The 19,422-nt window shown below is 45.8% G+C and overlaps 1 protein-coding gene across 1 annotated transcript; it reads right to left on the bottom strand.

The window, feature by feature from the left end:
* Positions 1-428: 428 nt before the first annotated feature.
* On the bottom strand, positions 429-2,664 carry LOC147864242 (Putative lysine decarboxylase family protein). The gene is made up of 4 exons (XM_087320021.1): positions 2,374-2,664; positions 1,560-1,688; positions 1,287-1,471; positions 429-1,034 (listed from the first exon to the last, which is right to left on the bottom strand). The coding sequence occupies exons 1-4, from the start codon at positions 2,647-2,649 to the stop codon at positions 677-679; spliced, it is 948 nt and encodes a 315-aa protein (XP_087176147.1). The 5' UTR covers positions 2,650-2,664; the 3' UTR covers positions 429-676.
* Between the last annotated feature and the right edge of the window lie 16,758 nt (positions 2,665-19,422).

Genomic DNA, 19,422 nt, shown 5'->3' with positions numbered 1-19,422 from the left:
TGATGCATGTCACACAACACTATTACTATCATCCATATTGTGTTGCATGAAAACACACAGCAAACAATTAAGTTGAATTATAAATGCCATGATGACCCCATGATGCAATGGAAACATGATAAAGAAATTTATGCACTGATCATTATCTACAATTGATGACTCAATTGCAATGGAAACATGATAAAACTTTTTAAATACTGATCATTATCTGCAGTTGAAAACATGAATTGTATATATATATACAACATATAGAACTTTGCAACCTTTTCATAGCTATGAAGATGTTGACTCTTAAACTTCAAACTAGCTTTTCCAAACTTACAAAAAAATGCGCAAATCTTCCAATCAAAGCAAATACCATCATAACTAAAACATCAATAAGGGCATAACATTGCAAAAACATCCCAAGAATTGGATAAACGAACCAGTTTGAAAAGTGTGTCAATCATTAATTAAACCATTGGTCACTAAACCATTAACCAGAACCAAGCCATGTCAATCAAATCATCATTGGCTATAGGTAAGGAGAGGAGACTAGTTTGCAGGGTGCATGTGTGAGAGTGGGCGTGGGCGTGAGCATGGGTGTGGGTACATGGATAATATCCATGGATCTATGCATGCCAAGTGTGCTTGTGTGTGTGAAGATCATTATATGCCAATTTTGAGAATGATTTTCCTAGGCATTCTTGATATCTGGGTTCTGAATACCATAAAAAGCTGACAGGTGTTCTAAAGCTTCTTCATTGTTCTCACATATAGTCCACAACTTCTCGACCTCACCCTCAGCAACTGAACCCCATGCCTTGCATGTTGTCAGAAACTCAAGAAGTTTGGTGTAAAATCCATCATAGTTTATCAATAGAAAAGGAACCGGATACTTGGAACCAAGGCGTCCAAGCTGAATCAATGTCAAAATCTCAAAGATTTCATCTACTGTACCAATACCACCAGGAAGAGCCACAAAAGCCGTTTTCTCATGACAATGATCCCGTACTGCAGCATCCACAAGACCATGTTTTCTCGCCGAAAAGAATCTGCAAAACAAGCATCATCACACAGCCCCAATCATCAACAATGACTCTCTTATTATAACACAAAACAAAAACTCCATAGATAGAATATACACTTTTCAACTCCTTATCCAATATTTCATAAGAACTCCAACAGTAAAAACTTTACGATCCCCAGATATGGAATCAACAAATTCTTGTGTTTTAAGGATACTAAAGTCTCAGGTTTATTTTTCAAAACTCCTATGTGAAAATGCGAGATCAAATTAAGATTACCTGCAAGTAACATAGACATTTTTGTCTAGATATGGATGGGTACTTGAGCTCGTCCACTCTCCAGCCTCCCTTGATATTTTGAAACCTCCCACAGGCTTTCCTGATTGTAGTGCTCCCTTCACAACAGCATCCATTAGGCCCGGCCCAACACCCGTCCACGTCGTACAATCTAACAATGTCGCCACCTTAACACAAAATATACATAGGGATTTAGAAACATACGAATGAACATAAGAGTAGTAGTTGACAATTTACCAAGTTCAAAACCCAGACCTTTCTGCCTAGCTCTACTGCCTGTAAAAAATGTGGATGGTCTTGTTTTGTTCTTGATGAGCCCAAGTACACTACACCTTTGCCAAGTTGTTGAATCAATCCGTAGCAAAGGAGAATTTCTTTTCTTACCTAAAACAAATAAAGTGCTGTCAGATTATAAATCCAATTGTTGTGAACAAAGCTGTTGACATTTAGAAGGCTCAAATGGATCTTTGCTTTGTACTGTAGTAATACCATGTAGAGAATTGACTACATGTATCATCACATTTATTATTCTACACGATTTCCCCATTACTGGATAGCCAGGTAGCACTTGTGAATTGTCTCATAAATCCGGCATTATCGCGCCATTTGAGGTAGTAAGTCCTTTACAATCCCTGCCATGATCTTGCTATTGAGATGGTGCATGGACAGGTTTAGCGATATACTACAAGCATGTCACCATGTCCCCCAAAAATATGAAATGCAAAATCACTTATCACAAGAATCGAATGCTGGAGAATCAGAAACTCTGACAGTGCCAAATTTCCCGACTGTCCTTGGAAAAGGCAATGGGGAGTCAGTATAACCGATTGGCCCTAAACCAAAGGGACTTAGTAGGGTTGAAAAGCACCACACACTGTGATGCTCCGTGATGTGATCAGCTTTGGTAAGCAAGTCTCATATATAGCCATTAGACGAACCACTTTCCGCGGATGATAATCCATCACATTCCTTGCTTTTTCTTAGTTATTTTCCTCATCCTCGGCAAAGAAAAGGAAAGAAAAGAAAATGCACATATCATAGAAAAGGAAAGAGCAGGAAATGAGATGACCTCCATTGCACTAGAGCGGGTGCTGAGCTCTTGGATGTAGGAAGCCTTCTGTCCGTCTTTCGCTTGGCATGAGATGTGTGGAGAGAAGGAGGAGGCATGCGTGTAGTGAGTAATGGCGAGGCGGCGGCGGGGGAGTAGTGGTGGGCGTCCACCATGACTCATCAAGAGCTGCTTGTTGCTGCTTCTTCTTCTTCTTCTGGAGAAAGGATCGCAGTGCAGAGAGGAAGGATCGAGGAGAGGAGGAGGAGGAGGGGCATGATGGGCTGTCCGCATCATGCATCCCGTCGCTCCATCAAAGTGAAGGAATGAAGGAAATCAGAGAATAGCCCTTTCGATTCCTCCTCTTCCTTCTTCATAAGTATACTGTATATGTATGTATGTATATATATATGTACACAGTATATGTATATGTATATGTATGTGTATGTGTATGTGTATATATATGCTTATGTGTATGTGTATATGTATGATGTGTATGTGTATGATGTGTATGCGTATGCCTATGCATATGTGTATGGGTATGGGTATGTGTATGTATATATGTGTATGTGTATACGTGTAGCACAAGAAGGAAGAGGAAGAGAACCCATGAATGAATGGAATGGAATGGCCTTCTCATCTCAATGCATCTACTATCTATCTACATTTGTCTGTGCTTTGTGTTTGTATGTCTGTCTAGCTCTTTTATTTTCTTAGCGATGTCGTGTCGAAGCACGTCGCGTATAAGAGCTTGGTGTGTCCAGGCGGAATCGCTGGAGTTCTAAACCAGGAGAGGGGAAATAAGAAGATGAAAGAGAAGAGTGGGAAGTCGAGCCGGAAGTATCTGAATACTCACGAGTGGTTTGCAGCCCTACCCGTGAAGACAAAAAACCTTATATCGTTCCACCTACATAACCAAATTAAGTGTGCAAACAGATTGGAAAGCCCTCTGGAAGAGGTTTCCAACGAGCTATAGAACGTCAAAAACAAACGTCAAAATTGAGAATTATAAAGAAAATACAGTACAACGCTACTCCTCAAACGCAGACAAAGAGGAAATGCCAAAATAGGAAATTCACTATTTCTTCGAGAGAAAAACCCTTTACAAAATAAGACTCTTTGATTGCCCCCCCCCCCCATGACAGACGTCCTCCCCTCTTATACTAAATTGATGTCTTTACATGTAGGCCACGTGGCACACACCTAGAGAAGTTTGTGCATGTGCGCGATATAAAGCATGTGGGCCATGTGGCACACATGTAGAGAAACTTTGCATGTGCGTTATATGGTGCACATGAAATACATTACATGGTTTTGACTACACAACATTTGTTCCAAAATAATGCAAATAAATCCCTAAGAACAATAATACAAAACAACTTTGAGTCTAGAATGTAAATCAACTCCAATGAGTCGAATTAGGTGGATCTCCAAGGAGTGTTGGGTCACCGAACCAAGTCGAGATGCGTGGTTGTAGTGGAGGCAAGTGTGGAATCGTGGTGGCACCAATCGGTCATATCCCTTTACGATAGCGATATCACGTAAATGCGCATGCATGTGCTACTGATGTGAGACTATGGGGGTCTTCGATGACGAACGACGCAAAGACTAAGAGAGTGCGGATGTTAGGTGACTCGGTAGCTCTTTGGAGTCAAAAGCTCTTCAAACTCGACGGTTCCTTAGACTTGAAGGCTCTTGAGAATCGAAAGCTCCTCAAATTCAAACTCAAAGGCTCCCAGACTGAAAGCTCATCAAAGTTAAAGGCTTGTAGGAAGCGAAAAGTCAAACAATGGTTAACACGTGAGGTAATGATCAAAATATGTGATTAGCACAAGAAACGCGCAAAATTTACGAAGGCTTTGCACCAAAAATAAGAATAAGGGCCACTTTGTAGGCCAAAAAGGCTAGATTAAGAACAAAAAATCCCTTATAAAATAGGGTTACAAATGTACATAATGATTAGATAAAATGGTGGTAACAATGAACAATTAGAAGACAACAATCAAGTTTAAATGGAAACAAAAGTTGGGAGTCAACCGAGTTTTCGATGAATGTGCAAGTCAAGTGGGCCGTCAAGACTACAACTACCTCTGACTTTTACAATGCCTCAAATCAGAACAATGTTCTAGTGCCACTTTGTCCTCCCTTTAGAAGATTGGTGTACTAGTTTTCGTAACCCCTCTTTTGAATTCACTGATGCATAATGGCACTTACTAGCGAATTAGTCTCAAGGTGCGCTAGAGAACAAGAAGAAGAGCGAGAACAAAAACCCAAAAGCTCACGAAGAAGAAGAAAATGAAACCTTAAGGCCTCAAGTACATTGAGTTGAAGAAGAAGAAGAAGAAGAAGAAACCTCACAAAATTTAAAGCTCAAAAAAGACAAAGATTAGAAGAGAAACCCAAAATACTAATGGTACACTCCAAAACACAAAATGGGCGACTTGAAATAACCCCTCTTCTTTGTAAAAAGTAAGTTGTGGAAGCTTGTACATGCAGACACATCTGGACAAACAGTAGACAGTTAGGTAACACATAGAGAATGAGTGTGAGAGGCAAGTACATAGTGAGCGAGAGAGAGAGAGAGATAGATAGATTATATTATCGTCTTCGGAGGTCAAATATGACCTATGAGACCAAAAAATATTACATTTCACGTGATATGTGTGAAAGTGAGTAGTGACTCTCGATGTTCAAGAACTTTACCAATGAATGTTGCAATCGAGAGTGCACATTGTGGTTGTGAGAGGAATTCATGCAAGGATTGGGCTCAATCGAAGAGATGTGGAAAGCATGGTCGAATATGATCAAAGGCAGAGCATTGTATCAAAGTGTGATACTCAGACTCGCGAACTTGTTTAGGGAAAAGTGTGGATAGCCGACCACTCTCTTCACTTGTGCCCCAACGCCCTGTCTCACATCGCAATGCATGTGAGCTAAGTCACATGGAAGCAATGGTTTGAATGACAGATAACGGTATGGGCTCTAACATGTATTGATGTTTACGATTTCCCCGTTCCGCAAAGAATATGGTTTTGTAGTTAGGTGCAACATGCGTAGTATAATGTGAAGTGTCTGTGTGTGTGTGTGTGTGTGTGTGTGTGTGTGTGTGTGTGTGAGAGAGAGAGAGAGAGAGAGAGAGAGAGAGAGTAGACAACAAAAAATTCTATTAAAAAGACTTTGTACATTCAATGTGCTCATTGAGCACTTTTTTTACAATAGGAGGTACTGACACAAGTGTTATAGGTTTAGGGTTGGTTGATGATAATAATGTTGATGAAGATGGTAATGGTGAGTGTGATAATGATAGCAATGAACGTTGCGGGATTGATGGCGATTGATAAGCATTGTGGGGGTTCAACGTAAGAGAGAGAGAGAGAGAGAGAGAGAGAGAGAGAGAGAGAGAGAGAGAGATGCCCAGATGGATGCAACTCAGTTGGTAAGGTTGCCCAATGGAGACCACATGGTCATGGGTTCAACCCCTACATTCCACAGTGGCATCCAGTGAAATAGAGAGGTGAGGAAATTGGGTTTTGAACCTAAGAGAGAGAGAGAGAGAGAGAGATGCCCGGATGGATGCAACTCAATTGGTAAGGTTGCCCAATGGAGACCACGTGGTCATGGGTTCAACCCCTACATTCCACAGTGGCATCTAGTGAAATAGAGAGGTGAGGAAATTGGGTTTCGAACCTAAGACACAATGCTTACAGTAGTGTTATTGACTTACCACTAAGGTAAGCTAATTATGATAAAAAGAGAGAGAGAGAGAAATAAGAGAGACCTTCTTCATTATTCATTCATTCCCCATAAGGGGTTAAATAGTTACAATGCGGTTAGATTCATAGGTGTGCATGCCCCTCAAGCCATCCATACACATCATTCACTCACACTACCACTCCTACTCATTTCACATTATCACGGACGTAGACGAGGGCAAGGACAAGTAGGCGAGCTCAATATTAAAAAGAGAGAAAGATAGATATATAGATAGAGAGGAGCATAGACAAGAGAACAAGAGAGAGAGAGGGCAGACAAAAGAGTGAGAACTAAATTATGCTTCCGTAACTGGTGTTGTTCACCTTGATTGTAATCAAGGTGCACCGAAGTATTTATACAAGAATGTGGTGGTATGCATGTAAGCTAGGAAACATCTAGAGAATGCATGGAAACTTCTAGAGAGTGCATGTCTATGCATTCTCTAGAAGTTTCTTGAAAGTTCTAGTGATTAACTTACAATGTAATAAGTTGAAACTTATACAATATAATAATGTATAGATGGAATGTAGCTCAATTGGTAAGGTTTCCCAATAAGACCAAGAGGTCATGGGTTCAACCCCCTACATTCCATCGTGTCTATGACATTATCTTCCCTCATTTAAGGCCGCTTTCCGGGACTCGCAACTGGCTTATGTGGGTATTGTTGATGAAAATTGCGAATGGCCTTCGGAGCATTTTGTAAATGTGTAATTGGTTCCCATGTGGCGTCCAAAATGGGGTAACCTTTCCATAAGACCAAATATTGGAGCTGTCGATGACGATATCGAGAGTCGAGGATTTGGTCAACCTCATATTCTTTATTCGTCGACAATTCCACAGGTGGCGGTGCAGGAGGGTGTCGTCTTGAAATTCGAGAAGGATGGTAGAGTTCGAGGAGGGAAACGTAAAAAACATTGTGAATCCTAAATGTTGGAGGAAGTGCTAACCGGAAGGTGATTGGGTTGATCCGTTCGATGATACAAAAGGGGCCTAGTCCAATTTTGCACAAGGACGTGTGGTGGTGTGATGTGACGACGTAACAACCAAACCATGTCCCTGATTGCAAACATCGGTGCAGCTAAGCGATGTCGGTTCGCTTGATCTTTATAGTGGTCACCAACAATACGGAGCTCTAAGGAGAGGTCATGATGGACATTGTGTAAAGCGTGGGCACGCGTCTCTACTGAAGGATTGACCGAAGTTGCAGGTATGGAAATGCTGAAACGAGGGTGAAATCCATAGTTTGCAAAGAAGGGGGAAACCTTAGTCGAGGCATGGATACTATTATTGTAAGCAAATTCTGCCATTGCAAGGAAGTCTACCCAATCCTTCTGTTGGTAGCTCACGGTACACCGAAGGTATTGTTCGAGGATTTGGTTGACTCGCTCCGTTTGTCCAACAGTTTAAGGATGGTATACTGAGGACAAGTTGACAAAAGTCCCGAATGTTTCTAGAAGTCGTCGCCAAATGTGGGAAATGAACTGAGAACCTCGATCAGAGGTGATATCCTCGGGTAAGCCGTGTAATCGAACAACATTTTAAAGAAAAAGATCCATTGTCTCTTCCCCGGAAATGGTTTTGGAACATGGAACAAAGTGAGCCATCTTTGAAAACCAATCGACAATGACTAGCACCGTGTCATGTCCACCAACTAGAGGGAGGTCAGTGATAAAGTCCATGGATAGAGAGACCCATGGTCGACGTGGAATGGGGAGCGGGTGGACAAGACCATATGGCCGATGGTGAGGCGTTTTGGACCGAGCACATAAATCACATGTCTTGATAAATTCCTTGACAAATTTCCAAGGTTGGGGCCACCAAAACCCTCGAGATAGCAATTCTAGGGTTTTCGTGATCCCAAAGTGGCCGGCAAGAGGATCATCATGACAGTTTTGTAGTACCTATGTACGACATGATCCTTCGAGAACGTACAAGAGATGATTACGATATAGTAACCCATCCCGGGTTGTAAATTGGTTGAGATATGAGCTTTTCATGTCCGGAGATGGGTCATTAATGCGACCCATGATTTCTTTGGCGAATGGGTCTGACATGGTTGCCATGGCGATCTCGTTGAGCAAAGAATCATCATTTAACATGCAGGTGGCGAACATCTGAAGTTGATCGGGCCACAACAAACAATGGGATTGTTGTGAATATGCATCATTTCCTGGGCGCAATGCAAAATCAGGTCGCCGAGAGAGGGCATCAATTTTCCCATGTTGAACTCCAGGTTGAAACAAGATCTCAAAGTTGTAGTCGACGAGAAAAGATGACCATCGGGCTTGCCTCCGATTCAATGTATGACTAGTGGTGAAGTAAATTAGATTTTTGTGGCCGGTCGGCACCTGGATGCGATGTTGGGCCCTAGCCAAATAGGGTCGTCATTTGGTGAAGGCAGATATGATTGCTGCCAGCTCCTTGTCGTAGACTCGATAATTGATTTCCGGGGCAGTAAACTTCCGAGAGTAGAAGGCAACAAGACGTGGTGTGCCCTCGTCGTCTGATTGGGATAGGACAACTCCAATGGCAAAGTCGGAGGCATTGGTTTCGACTTGGAAGGGCCTTGTGGGGTCGGGGTGGACCAACACTAGGGCTGTGAGAAAAGCTGCCTTGAGGGCATCAAAAGCACGTTGCGCCACAGAGGTCCAAAGAAATGGAGTATCTTTTCTTGTAAGGATGATTAGAGGTTGTATTAAAGACGAAAAACCATTGATAAATCGTCGATAGAAATTTGCAAAACCAAGAAATGATTGTACCTCTTTCAACCGAGTAGGGACAGGCAAATCGGTGATTGCCGCTACCTTGCGTGCATCCATTGTGATCTCGGAGGGTGAAATCACGTAGCCTACGAATTCGACAGAGGTCCGATCGAATTCACATTTCTCACTTTTGGCGTAAAGTCCATGTTCCCGAAGTTTGGGTAGGACCAATTGGACGTGTCGGGTGTGCTCCTCTATGTTGGAAGAAAAAACTAAAATGTCATCAAGGTAGATCACCACGAAGTGATCGAGATACTCCCGAAATATATTGTTCATCATGTGCTGAAAGACCGCAGGGGCGTTGGTGAGACCAAAAGGCATCAGCTTGTACTCGAAATGTCCATAGTGTGTTCGGAAGGCCGTTTTCCACTCGTCTCCTGGCTTGATACGCACCAGATTGTAGGCTCCCCGAAGGTCGATTTTGGAGAAGATACGCCCGATTCGAAGTCGGTCAAGAAGTGTTGGAATTAAAGGCAAGGGGTAACGATTACGTATTGTAATTTTGTTGAGACCCCGATAATCCACACATAGGCATAATGAGCCGTCCTTCTTCTTGACAAATAAGATTGGGGCTCCAACCGGTGATTTGGAAGGTTGAATGAAGCCCTTGGCGAGGTTTTCATCCAGATATGTGCGAAGGGCCTCAAGTTTGGGTTCAGATAGCCCATAGATGGGCCCAAATGGTGGGTGTGCACCATGTTGGAGTTCTATTGGGTAATCATAGGGGCAATGTGCCGGCAACTGGTCTGCATTTTGCTTTTCAAACACGTCCAAAAAATCTCTATATCTTGCGGGCAAATTGGTGACAAGAGTAGGGACGTCCTGTGACACAATGGGCACGGAAGTGACCACGCCAGAATCGGCCACAACGAAATCGGCAACATTGGAGACTGAGTTGAAATCAGAAGAAAGTGCACCCAAGCTGAAAGCAGCCCCCACACAAGTAACAATGTTTGTGGAAAGGGCCCGCGCTAGTGTTTGTGGAAAAGTGATGGAGTGGCTACACCAATCCACCATCGGATTGTGTGTTTCCAACTAGGAGAGCCCTAAAACAATCGGATGACGAGGGGTTGCAATGAGGTAGAATGTTAATACCTCCGGGTGGAACCCGACTTGAAATACCAACGGGACAATGGCTTTGGTAACCGCCCCTGAAGAGAAAACCCGTCAGTTGATAGCTTCAACGGATATGGGTTGTGTTGTGCGGACGATTGGGATTTTATGTGCTCAGACGAACGCGATATTGATGAAACAAGTAGATGCACCAGAATCAAGCAAGGCATGAGATTTTATTGAAATAGACCCAAAACAAAGACTTACTTGCAAAGTAAAACCTCCTGCTGTCATGACTGAATTGGAGGAGCACGAGGAACTAGGGCGACGGAAAGTGTCCAGTGGCATGGCTCCTACTGCAGCAGGACTTGCTCGTTTTCCTATTTTCCAGAAACCTCTGCAAGACATGCACGGTTGTTTTCTTGTTGTCGAGAAACCTCTGCAAGATGTGCATGGTGGGATTGATGACGAGGGCCGCGCATCGGGCAGTGGCAGATGACATGGCCGAGGGTACCATAATAGAGGCAGAGGCCATTGTCACGTCGATGTTGCCGTCGGGCATCGGTTAATGGTTGGGCCCGAGCATGGTTGATCTCCATTGGGATACGGGGATCGACCTCCATCAGGGTATGAGCACTATTGGAAGATGGCAGCCATGGCCTGCTTGGCGAAACTGATATATATGACCTTGTGAGTGGAGCATTGCGGGAGGAAGATGGAAAACCTCGAGTCCCCATTCCTCTTGTCGAAGCTCAAAAAGACGATTATCACATTGAACGGCTTGGGAGATTACCTGGGACAATAATGTGGGCTCCGGAAAGTTTAAGAGAAGAGTCTTGATATCATTTCGGAGGCCTCAACGAAACTGGTCACATAAAGCTCGCTCATCCCAGCTGACATCGCATGTGATCTGACGAAACTTTGAAGCATAAACGGAAGCTGGACGAGAGCCTTGTTGTAAGAAATAGAGTTTCGTGAGTGCCGTTCGTCGCCGATCTGTCTCTCCGAATGTGGCTTCAAGCTCCACAAGGAAGGCAGGAAAGTTATCTAGGAGGGGTGATGAGGTCTCGATCAATGGTGCAAACCACACTTGTGCCGGCCCAGAGAGAAGGCTACCAACGAGGCCGACCCGAGAGAAATCACTAGCATAACGTTGGGGTTGTAAGCGGATGATAAGCCAAATTTGATTGATGAAGCCACGAAGATGCGCCCTCGAGCCGTTGAATTTGTCAGGTAGGCTGACGGAAGGTGAGGCTCAACGGGTGAAGGATTGTTGGTTGTGCTATTTTGAAGCTCTCGCAATGACTGACGAAGGCTTTCATTTTTTAATTGAAGTTGCTCCAAGGCTGCCATTACTTGGTTTAAGGCCGAGTCGGACATGGTAACAAGAAGGGGAAGGTGAACAAACTGTCACAGATGTAGACGAGGGCAAGGACAAGTAGGCGAGCTCAATATTAACAAAGAGAGAAAGATAGATATATAGATAGAGAGGAGCATAGACAAGAGAACAAGAGAGAGAGAGGGTAGACAAAAGAGTGAGAACTAAATTATGCTTCCATAATTGGTGTTGTTCACCTTGATTGTAATCAAGGTGCACCGAAGTATTTATACAAGAATGTGGTGGTATACATGTAAGCTAGGAAACATCTAGAGAATGCATGGAAACTTCTAGAGAGTGCATTCTCTAGAAGTTTCTTGAAAGTTCTAGTGTACAATATAATAATGCATAGATGGAATGTAGCTCAATTGGTAAGGTTGCCCAGTAAGACCAAGAGGTCATGGGTTCAACTCCCTACATTCCATCGTGTCTATGACACAAAAACAACATTATAGTCTTTCACCTTCACTCATAACACTCAAATCTCCATACTTCTTGTATCGTAACACATTATGGCACGCCCGTGGGATAGTGCATTTGTTAGGTTTCGGTCATGATGAAGGCCCGGTGAGAACCGGATGATGTGTACCCGGCAAGGAAGACCCGGTGAGAACCGGATGATGCAGACCCAGTGAGAGCCTCTCACCGGATGAAGTGACATATGTAATTATGTCTCTGAGAGTCCATTGGGGCTATATCTATAAATAATCCTAAAGTCATATTAGTATAAATATGACTTAGGGCAAACATGTTTTGTGAGTTGTCATTATCATTGTATAGAGTTATTGGTGTAATTGTTGTATAGAGCGCAACAAAGAGAGAGAGAGAGACCTTGAACAGTGTCTGTTGTAACTGCCTGTTGGTGAAGATTGAGAGCACGAGGTCGTTGCCTTTGTGACTTACTACTGTAATCTTTACATAGTGATAGTTGGAGTTTGTGGACTCCCGTGGTTTTTCCCATTTAGGGTTTTCCACGTAAACATCCAATGTACCCTCTCTCATATTGTCTAAGTGTACGTGTATTCACCTCCATTCCCATTCTTGGTGTTCGATTCTAAACGACACGATCTTGGCCGAGTAATATTCCGCATATTTCATGTCAATCTGGTATTAGAGCAAAACGACACAGGAAATGGAAGATTCGTTTGGAGGCATGTTCAAGCTCACCGACTCCAACTACTTAGTGTGGAAGTCGAAGATGAGGGACATGCTCGTGGTTAAAGATCTTTGGTTGCCTGTTCAGTTCGGTGACAAGAGACCGGATAAGATCGACGCCACGGTGTGGGAGGTGATGCACATGAAGACAACGACATACATCAGGTGCTTCATCGACATGAGCCTGTACAACAACTTTTATGAGGAGAGCAAGGCTCATGAGCTCTGGGAGAAGATCGACATTATGTTTCAGAACAAAAATGTTGTTAATTGGGTTTCGGTATTTTGGAAGCTAGTAAGACTCCGGTACCAAGATGGCTCCAGCATGGTGGAGAACATGAATGCCTTCTAGGGGCTGATTCACCAGGCAACATCGTTGGAAGTACCTCTCGCCGATGAGGTACTAGCACTGCTCCTGTTCGGTTCCCTCCCAGATAGCTGGGAGACGTTAGTTGTCACTTTGGGCAACGCCGAGATGGAAAGAAAACAGTTATCCCTAGCAAGAGTCAAGTAGAGCTTGCTAGATGAGGAGGCACGTCGAAAAGACAAGGATACGAGCTCCGACTCTAAAGCGCTCCTTACCGAATCGGAACGCAGAAGACAAAGGAACCGGAGTCCCCAGAACCGGGAAAAGTCGGGGACACGGTCAAAGTCAAGGGGAAGGCCCACTTGCTTCTACCGTGGGAAGCCGGGGCACTTCCAGAAGAATTGTCGGCCTTTCTAGAAAGACAAGGAAACCGACAATACAAACTCAAAGCGGTCACCGGACCAGAACGGTAAAGACAGGAGGGGACCGGACCGACCGGAAGGGAACGATGACAATCGCGGCAAGTGAAGAAGAGTTGATGCTCATCACCGAGGAGAGTGAGTTGAACCTTGCCGGCGATGAGACTGTTGGGGACAAGGCCGTCAATGTGGAAGAGCAGACAACGTCTGTGATGGTGAAGAACCTACGTATGCGAATTAACACTAGATACGCACAGAGAGAGAGAGAGAGAGAGAGAGAGAGAGAGAGAGAGAGAGAGAGAGATAGGCACAAATAATCAGGATTTTATTTGTCAATAGCAACAACTACAAGAATTACAACCAACCAACACTAACAGGTTACAAAGTCACTTTATATAGTGAATGTCCTAGGGCAACTGCCCTTTGTGCTATTTACAGAAATAGCCCAAGCTTGGGCTGTCCAAGGGGACAATGTGAATATGGTCATTATACACTCGTATTCGACACTCCCCCGTAATGGGTGTATACATGGGTTATCTAAAGAATTATAGGTATATATACAAGGTTTATCGGACAGATCGGTTTTCTTAGAGTCGGCAAGATCCGAAGACAGAAGACCGAACCGGTCGGGTCGGAAGAGCTGAAGCCGATCCTCAGAGAACCGATGTCGGTGGTTCGAAACCGTCATGTGTTGTGTGTCCGACTTTAATCGGACCAATTTTTCGTTACGCCTATCTGGTGCCGAAGGGACCAGAAACGATCTGTTGAAAGACACTTGGTCATTCCATCTACGACATTATCGGTTGTGGATATCTTCTCTAGACCGATTTTCCCTAAAATGACGCAGTCCCGAACGAAGTGATATTGAACGTTGATATGCTTGGAGGCGTTGTGGTGAACTGGGTTTTTTGACAAAGCAACAACACCCTGACTGTCGCTATAGACAACTGGAGCCGAGTCAGAGTCAACCTGTCGGAATGTGTGCGCCAGTCGAGCGAGCCATAAAGCTTCTTTTGCCATGTCGAACGTAGCTACATATTCCGCTTCGGTCGTTGAGGTGGCTACGCACTTTTGAGGTTTCGACTTCCACGAGATTGCTCCATTGCCGAATTTGAAACAGTATCCGATTGTTGATTTCCGACTGTCCACACAGTCGGCGAAGTCTGAGTCGGTGTAACCGACTACGCCTAAGGTTGAGTTCGGGCTGAAAAGAATGTCGTGGTCTTTTGTGCTAGCTAGATATCTGAACACATGCTTGACTGCGTTCCAGTGCGATCGGCCGGGGTTGTGCATGAATCTGTTGACGATTCCTATGGCATGAGAAATATCAGGCCATGTCGCAACCATCGCATACATAAGGGAGCCGACTGCCGGTGCATACGGTATTGACTTCATATCTTCCCCCTCCGGACCAGATGTCAGGCAGTCACGCTGAGACAGCCGAAGGTTAATGGGGAGCGGGGTCAAAGCAGACTTGGTCGAGTGCATGTTGAAGCGTTCCAAGACACGTCCGATGTAGTCGGTTTGAGACAAGAAAAGTTGTTGTATATCGAGATGCCGACTGATTTTCATACCAAGTATGTGTCTTGTCAGACCAAGGTCCTTCATGGCAAACTTCAATCGTAGTTTCCGAACGAGTTCGGTGAGCTCTTCGGCATGCCGGTCGGAGAGGAGCATGTCGTCCACATAGATGATGAGGAAGACGGGAGACCTGTCTTGAGCTGTTTTGGTAAAGAGACAGTGTTCCTCATCGCTCTTTGAGAAGCCGACCGATTGGATGAAGTTGTCAAACTTCTTGTACCACTGTTGGGGTGCCTGTTTGAGGCCTTAGAGACTCTTCCTGAGTTGGCAGACTAGATGTTCCTGGCCGGATGCCACAAAGCCTTTTGGCTGCTCGATATAGATTTCCTCTTGTAGGTCACCGTGGAGGAATGTCGTTTTTACATCTAGCTGAATTAGCTCCAAGTTGTCGGCGGCCACGACGCCGAGCATGAAACGAAGGGTCGTCATTTTCACCACTGGTGAAAAGATTTCGTCGAAGTCGACGCCATATTCTTATCTAAATCCCTTTGCAACTAATCTGTCCTTGTACTTTGGGTTGGTCGAGTTGGATGTCTCTTTTAGTCGATAGACCCACTTACATGGAAGAGCACGTCGATTCTCCGGTAAGTCGACTAAGTCCCAAGTCTTGTTTGCTCGAATGGAGTGCATTTCTGACTCCATCGCCAGATGCTATGTGGCTGAATCAGCAGATGCCGATGCTTCTTCGTAGGAAGTCGGTTCGCCGGCGTCGGTAAAGAAAATTCCGGGAGAGTACCTCTCCGGAGGTTGCGATAGTCTCTCGAATCTGCGAGGTATAACTGAACTAGTCGTGCCGAGTGTCAATGTCGGATGGTCGAGAGCCAAGCCATTTGGCTGTGCTGAATCGGTGGATTCGGGATGAGAGGTGTCGGTTACCCGTGAAACCGATCTCGTGTTGTGGGCTGGGCCTTCATGAAGGGTTGGCACTTTGGAGAATATTACCCTTCGGACTTCAATAGGCCTTTCAGCCGTTTTATGCATAGCCGACTCATTGAACGTGACGTCCGAACTTCGGATGATTTGTCTGTGCTCGGGGTCCCAGAGTCGGTATCCGATCTCGCCGTTGGGTCCATACCCAAGGAAAACACATTTCCTTGATCTTGGTTCGAGTTTCCAGCGATCGTTTTTCGGTATGAGGGCGTATGCCTCACAACCGAAGATCCTCAACTTGTCATAATTCGGCTTATTGCCGGTCCATATTTCCTGAGGTATTTGAAGTCCTAGACGTCTACTTGGTGACATATTTATTATGTGTACTGCCGTAAGTAGAGCCTCCGCCCAGAAGCCATCCGACAGTCCGAAGTGTTGGAGCATGGATACTACGCATTCTTGAATCGTCCGATTCATGCGTTCTGCAATTCCGTTCTGCTTTGGACTGTAGGGTGCCGTATATTCACGTTGAATGCCACGTTCGCTGCAAAATTTGACGAATTCTTTAGACTTGAATTCTCCTCCATTATCGGTTTGGAGACATTTTAGTTTCCGACCGGTCTAGTTTTCGACCATTGCAAGCCATTCGGTAAAGATCGAGAACACCCGATCTTTGGTTCTGATGGGGTAAGCCCACACCTTCCGAGTCGAGTCGTCAATAAAATTGACGAAGTACGAAGCACCGCCGAGAGACTGATGTGGCATCGGGCCACAGACGTCTGAGTGGACCAAATCGAGGGGACTCGATTCTCTCGGTGTTGATGTTGGATGTGATGCGGGTACTTGTTTGCAGTACTGGCAATGCTCGCAGAATTGGTGATCCGAGAAGGAGAGCTTGGGGATGTAACCGGCTTTGGATAGGTGCGTTATGCCGGCCTTGCTGAGGTGTCCAAGTCGTCCGTGCCATAACGATGACACGGGGATATCAACCAAAAATAAGTCACCCTCTTTAAGTGTGACATATAAAGGGTACAAAGAGTGTACCTTTGGTCCTCGAGCAAGCAGGAGGTTCCCTTTGTGGAGTGTCCACCCTCCTGATGAGAATCTGGCATGAATGCCGGCTTCATCGAGTTGTTCGACTGAGATCAAGGGTCTTGAGAGCTCAGGAACTGTTGGGATTACGGTCCCTCCGGATGGGATGGTCGGATGTCCGGGAAGCGGATGATGAAGACCCGGTTCCGGATCCGGATGATGAAGACCCGGTTCCGGATCCGGGTGATGAAGACCCCGGCTACGGAGCCGGATGATGAAGACCCCGGCTACGGAGCCGGATGATGAATGTACCCGGAGAGAGATCCGGATGCGGGGACATATTTGTGAATATGTTTGCCAAGGGCCCTCTAGGCTACATCTGTAAATAGCCCGAAAGTCATATGTGTATAAATATGACTTAGGGCAAACAGTTTTGTAGTTGTTGCTCATTTTTCTGTTTTTCCACTTAGAGGGAGCGAAGTGAGAGCAGCCGAGAGAGAGAGAGAGACGAAGAGGTCGTTGCCTCTGTGTATTACCGCCGCCTGTGGCGAAGACAGTGAGCTCAAGGTAGTTGCCTTGTAGCTTCACCATTGTACATCTCTGTTTATAGTGATAGTTGGAGTTTGAGGACTCCCATGGTTTTTCCCATTTAGGGTTTTCCACGTAAAACATCCTGTGTACCTTTCTCTCTGTTGTCTTCGTGTATTTTGTATTTCCTGTTTTCTGTGAGTCGATCCTATTCCTCGATTGTGGCCGAGCACTGTTTTCAACAAAGTGGTATCAGAGCAACAGTAACACAGAAAATGGAAGGCGGCGGTAGTGGGCCTCCGGGCATGATGGTGTTGAACTCACAGAACTACGCCGACTGGAAGATAAAGATGGAAGACCTTCTCATTGTCCGAGACCTGTACGAACCGATCGACAATGCCGAGATACCCAAGGGGGTAATAGAGTCGGAGTGGAAGCTCCTGAACCGGAAAGTCGTAGCGACGATCCGGCAATATGTCGATGTAAGTGTCCTGCAACATGTGGCGAACGATACGAACGCCTATGAGATGTGGCAGAAGCTGTCCGGACTGTATGAGAGGAAGAATGCTCTGACCCGAACCTCCTTGATGAGGAAGATAGTGAATCTTAAGTACCGGGACGGCGAGAGCATGGTCGAACACGTCAGCACGTTCATGGGATTTGTGAACCAGCTTGCGGCGATCAAGTTCCCGTTGGATGACGCAATGCAAGCCATCATGCTGATGTGTACCCTTCCGGAGAGCTGGGAGAACTTGGTAGTTACGCTTAGCACCTCCTGTAAGGAAGAGAACTTGTCTTTACTAACGGTAAAGACAAGTATTCTAAATGAAGAAGCGCGTCGGAGAGATAAAGAACTGGCCTCCGACTCGAAGGCGCTGTTTACCGAATCGGAACGGGGAAGACAACGGAACCGGAGTCCGCAAAGACGGGAGAAGTCGGGGACACGGTCGCAGTCGAGGGGAAGACCTACATGCTTCTACTGTGGGAAGCTGGGGCACTTCCAGAAGAACTGTCGGCATTTCCGGAAAGACAACGGAACCGACGGTACCGATTCGAAGAAGTCACCGGAGCGAAACGGTGCATACCGGGGAGCCACGGACCGGAGAGGTCCGGATCGGCGAGGGCAGGACCGGAAAGGAACGACGGCACTCGCGACAAGTGAAGAAGAGATAATGCTCATTACTGAAGAGAGGGAGCTGAACCTTGCCGGTGAAGAGATGACCTGGGTGGTCGATTCCGGAGCGTCGTTCCACCTGACCCCGGAGAAGAAATACTTCTCATCCTACACAGCCGTGAGCACGGCTGTGTCCGGATGGGAAATGAAGGTACATGCCGGATTGCCGGCATAGGAGACGTGTGGCTGATGACATCAACCGGATGCAAGATGCTGCTGAAGGATGTTCGACACGTTCCGGAGGTTCGATTGAACCTGATTTCGGCCGGGAGGCTAGACGATGAAGGCTACACGGGTAGCATCCGGAACGGTGTCATGAAGTTCAGCAAAGGGAGCCTGATAGTGGCTCGGGCCCGGAAGGTCAACACACTGTACCTGATGAATTCCCGGCTATGTCCGGAGGAGCTGAACGTGGCAGCCGACACTGCCGGTGAGCTGTGGCACAAGAGACTGTGCCACATGAGTGAGAAGGGGATGAAGAGGCTTGCAGAAGACAACCTTATTCCAGTGAAGCATGTGCACCTGGAGAAGTGCACCGACTGTCTGGCCGGTAAGCAAAACCGGACCTCCTTTCACTCAAGGCTACCGACGAGACGTAATGTACCATTGGAGTTGGTACACACTGATGTGTGCCAGGTAGAAACGAAGTCACATGGCGGAGCCCAGTACTTCGTGACATTCATTGATGACCACAGCCGGAAGCTGTGGACGGCACCGTTGAAGACAAAGGACCAAGTGTTGTGCGTCTTCAAAGAACTCCACGCGAGAGTGGAAAGGGAATCCGGCAAGAAGCTGAAAGCGATACGAGCGGATAACGGAGGGGAATACCGGGGGCAGTTCGAGGAGTACTGTCGCTCGAAGGGAATCCGGCTCGAGTTTACTGTGCCGAAGACGCCGGAACTGAACGGGTTGGCCGAGAGGATGAACCAGACCATAATGGAGAGGGTCCGGAGTATGCTGGCGCATGCGAAATTACCCAAGGGGTTTTGGGCTGAGGCAATGTCGACGGCGACATACGTGATAAACAGATCACCCTCAGTACCTTTGGACGGAGACAC

Source organism: Azolla caroliniana, unplaced genomic scaffold, assembly GCF_043228905.1.
Source record: "Azolla caroliniana isolate FFs.n. ecotype wild unplaced genomic scaffold, voAzoCaro1.0.p SCAF_5, whole genome shotgun sequence".
Classification (NCBI taxonomy): Eukaryota; Viridiplantae; Streptophyta; class Polypodiopsida; order Salviniales; family Salviniaceae; genus Azolla; species Azolla caroliniana.
Note: the sequence above shows the minus strand (reverse complement) of the source record. Positions and strands in the feature narration are given on the sequence as shown.

What these genes read in the sequence shown, in the direction of transcription:
- LOC147864242 (XM_087320021.1), bottom strand. Translation starts at nt 2,649, where the DNA reads ATGATGCGGACAGCCCATCATGCCCCTCCTCCTCCTCCTCTCCTCGAT. An exon ending in CAGTAGAGCTAGGCAGAAAG is followed by an intron (nt 1,472 to 1,559) that starts GTCTGGGTTTTG and finishes TTTTGTGTTAAG; the next exon opens with GTGGCGACATTGTTAGATTG. An exon ending in AATGTCTATGTTACTTGCAG is followed by an intron (nt 1,035 to 1,286) that starts GTAATCTTAATT and finishes CTTGTTTTGCAG; the next exon opens with ATTCTTTTCGGCGAGAAAAC.